The sequence below is a fragment of the Hippocampus comes genome, unplaced genomic scaffold (genome assembly GCF_001891065.2).
Source record: "Hippocampus comes isolate QL1 unplaced genomic scaffold, H_comes_QL1_v1.1 scaffold290, whole genome shotgun sequence".
Taxonomy (NCBI): Eukaryota; Metazoa; Chordata; class Actinopteri; order Syngnathiformes; family Syngnathidae; genus Hippocampus; species Hippocampus comes.
In genome coordinates this window covers 93,434-97,428 of record NW_017805629.1, presented here as the reverse complement: position 1 = coordinate 97,428, position 3,995 = coordinate 93,434, and the positions used below count along the sequence as shown (strand labels likewise).

At 47.0% G+C, this 3,995-nt stretch overlaps 1 protein-coding gene across 2 annotated transcripts in view; it reads left to right on the top strand.

The window, feature by feature from the left end:
• Window positions 1-3,995, top strand: part of larp4aa (La ribonucleoprotein 4Aa) — a 34,057-nt gene that overhangs the window by 25,581 nt on the left and 4,481 nt on the right. For both annotated transcript variants that reach the window (XM_019881541.1, XM_019881540.1), the window contains 5 exons: window positions 1,388-1,606; window positions 1,714-1,768; window positions 1,854-2,012; window positions 3,432-3,559; window positions 3,643-3,841. In XM_019881541.1, the coding sequence (XP_019737100.1) occupies window positions 1,388-1,606; window positions 1,714-1,768; window positions 1,854-2,012; window positions 3,432-3,559; window positions 3,643-3,841 (760 nt within the window). The remainder of the gene's footprint in view (window positions 1-1,387; window positions 1,607-1,713; window positions 1,769-1,853; window positions 2,013-3,431; window positions 3,560-3,642; window positions 3,842-3,995) is intronic.

Below are 3,995 nucleotides of genomic sequence, written 5' to 3'. Positions count from 1 at the left end.
ATGTTCATAAAAATATGTAGATTATTTTAACCGTAAGAAATCTTGTGTTTTTTTTCTCCCAAAAATACTCACAAATAAAATATGAAATGTCGGGTTTGCTTCGGGCTCGGGCCTGCAAATCGGGCTCGGCTGACGTCACTGCTTTCTCGATTCTCATCTTGATCGTGAGCGCTGTCTTCACCGCTTAAATCGCCGACACTTTTACCGGGGACGGGGGTCCACGGCCGGGCTTCGTCTGTGTCGCTGGCCCCCTCGTCACTGTCGACCGGGGTCGGATTCCGTGCGTCTGGTAGCGAGCGTAGCGAGGCCACTCCCCCGCAAGCGAGCATTTGCTCTGGAGCAAATTTAATCCAGCTGCGTTCACACGTGCACATTTGTTTTGGCGTAGTGTCGCAAACGAGCATTTGCTCTGGAGCAAATTTTTAAACCACCTCCCTGAGGTGGATCAAATTTGGTCCGGTATAAGCTCTTTAGTGGAGCTACGCCGGAGCAAATGTGCACGTGTGAACGCTCGACTGGATTTATTTCGGAGCTGCGTCGGACCAAACGTTGCCGTGTGAACGGGGCTTAAGTCGAGATGTGGACCAAATTTTAAAGCAGTCAGGCCACTCAAAACGCATTGTCCGATTTACAGTATGCATTGCAAGTTTCTCCAAACGTAATCTGTTCTTGGTGAACCCCGCAGCAGGCCTGCTGCTACCTACCACCACAGATGAAAATGCCAAACTCCTGCAGCAGGCGTTCGCGCCAAGCCAGGGAAAGTTAATCCGCAGAGCTGCACTGGAACCCAGCATCAACAAAAGCTCCATCCTATGGATGCTTCGGAAGGAAGATAATTTTACCTGTACTGACTTGAGGGGATTTGAAAGGCTTCAAGTGGTAGATGGTGATGCTCAACAATCTCAGGTCGGTACAGGTAAAGAAAGCTTGACAACACACTGACCCTGGCAGAATTTTTGCAGTGTGTCTTCGAATCTCAGTTGTTGAGCCATGGCAATTTGAACGATATGCTGACAAAAACTGCCAAGCCACAACTGCCAAATGATCGTGGCCTCACGTCTGTCTGAATGGGGAAGGGTCGTGCATTGTGACTTTTGAGACACATTTCATTTGAACTTGAATTGATGAATGTTCTTACTTGCTGGCTTCAGACACTGTAACAAAAGTTTCATACTGATTTCATCTCACAAAGTATGAAATGCCGTGGCCTTTCAGTTGTTACAAAGTCTTGCATTTGTCTTGGTTCAACCTGTAGATAGATACCATGAAATTCCATCCTCCTTGCACCATAACGACCAAGAGCTTTGACTTGGTGTCAAATTGGCTAGCAACCGACCATGTCTGCAATAAGTGCCACGTGTCGGACTGACGTGCTCCTCTGCCGTAGAAACCATGTGAAGCCCCCCGTGCGGGCGAACGAGGTGACCCCAACGTCCATTGCCCCTGTACCCCTGGAGAGTCTGACGAGACTCCGCAGTCCACAGCCGCACGCCCCCCTTAACACGGCGCAGGCGGCTTCTGACCTGAGCTCCATGTTCTCACATCTGTCTTCCTCGTCTTCCTCCTTGGACCCAAACGATGACAATAACATGGCTGGACGTGGACGGTAACCCTCTCTTCTTTTTTTATTTTGTTTTTATTATTGTCTAGTGGGTCTGCTTTTCATGGGTGCTGAATTCAGCCATGACCCCTGACTGAGTGTGTGCGTTTTAGACGGAACACAACTTACAGAGGGACACGCAGAAGGCGAGAAGATGAACGGATGATGGTACACTCACTTGAATATTGGACAGTCAAAGGAGGCCTTTGTTCTGATGATAAGCGATTGTCTGCACGTCCTTGTCCTCCCGCAGAGGCCTGTACCGCTGGCTGAAGTTAAGGTTTCGCCTCCCAAATTTGACTTGGCTGCCACCAATTTCCCTCCTCTTCCCGGCTGTGTGATCAGTACTCAAGAAGAGCCTGTGCTTGAGAACCGAATGTCGGATGTCGTCCGCGGTTTGTACAGGGACAAGGTAGGACAAAAAGTCCATTGACTGTGGTACCTTCAAGTTTCATCACAATCTGCTCTGCGACCAAAAACTCACTTTACCCTTGAGGTTAATTAGAACAATTCATTCCAGAGTCCAAACTATAATAATACATTCATCCGGACAAGACTTTCAAAGACACATTTGTGGCCAAAATGATAATCATCACTATTTTGATCAATATTGCAAGTGTGATTATTAATCGCAGTTACACATCATGTATGCAAAAGTACTACTTTTAAACAATCAAGACAGTCAATCCCCTCCAAAAGTAGTGAAACGGCAAGGTCAATTCCTGCCTTTTTTTGTCGCCTGATCGAACAATTTATCGAAGGCATTTTACATTGATATTAATCACGTCTAGTGCAAATCATGTGGATATTGACTTATGACCTGGCCCTAGTTGATAAAAGAAATGATTGAAAAAAAATCGAAATTAAAATGTTACCAAGAGCTTGTATTTTACGTGTTATTTAGGCAGATTAATGAAGCCTCTTTGAGCAGGTTTTTTTATTTGATATGCATTAGTGTCTGCATTTTAAATGTAAATATCGCTCATGGTCAGGTTAATTTAATCGGGACAGCCAAAATTGTGTTCCCGATTAAAAATCGTATTCATTATGCAGCCCAAGTTGGCAGTCTCTGTTTCCGCCTCGCTCGGTGTCGAGTGTTTGTGGCATCCAACTGCTTGTAGCTTCTAATGGAAGCAGAGGCCAGAGTGTGGAAAATGAGAGCATTTAGGACCATGAAAGCGTTTTTGTGATGCATGTACTCATCAACAACCACAAAAAGGCCCCCGCATTGGTCCTCACAGGCCTATAAGTGGTACAACTCGCTCCAGTCCACCTTCAACAAAAAAAATGGATCAGGGTTATTGCGTGGCAAATCTCATAGCATGTCTTGAAAGATAAATAAAGATCGGTGGTACATGGAAACTCAAATAAATGGATGCCATTGAAAACCAGGACCTGGCCAAAACACACCTGCCGCGTGATTACCGGGACGGATACAATGTCAGGAATTGGGAATGTTGGCAACGAGGCATAGACCCAGTTATGAATGTGAACACTATATTTACCCATTACAGGTATAGATGTACACAGTACAACATAAAGAGCTGGCATTTAAAGGGCTTGTCAAAAAATATAAGAAATCTGGTTCCCGCAGCAAATACTGTCAAAGATTCTGAGGAAATAGGCCAAACGCACTTAATCGTTATGAGCTTGCTGAAATTGGGTCTCGTGAGGTGTGCTAAAGACTTTGTAATGATGTCACATGATGGCGGTTCAAAAGCATTTTCACCAACAAATTGTATAACTTTGGCGGCATTCAAACTTCAAGGTACCACTTCGGATGGCTATAATGGGAACGAGAGTTGTAACATGGGTATTTTGTCATTGAAAGATGGAAGCAGTAAAGAAAGAAAGCAGCGTAAGTCCAGCTTTGGTCACTGAGGATGGTTTGGCATGCGCAAGTCCAAGCCAGACCGCTGCAAAATGTGTTACACAACCACCAGCACCACTGGCCCCGAGGTAAGTAACAGTAGCATAGTTAGGAAGTGCACACATGACAAGGCTGGAGGTGTTGAGACCCTTTGGTTTGGACATGAAACCAGGAGTCAGGAGAAAAAGGTTGAGCACCCGGAGCCGCCGGTTTCCAAAGCCATTGCCAGCATGCCTGCCAAAACCGCCGTCAGCCCCGCCTCCTCCGTGCAAGCTGTGCACAGCTGGAGGCCGCCTGCCGCCCCCGCCTCCACCCCACTGATGCCCAGCACGCCCCCGCCTCTTCCTGCTGCTGTTTCTGCGCCTGCACAGGTGAGCAAGGGGCGCCTTTTACTGGGGGAACATATTTATGAGACTGTCCAATTTCCTAGAGTGCTTTAATGCAGGGGTCCTCAACCGCCGGTCCGCGGACCGGTACCGGTCCGCCGGGCATTTGGTACCGGGCCGGCCAGAAAGAAATTGCCTT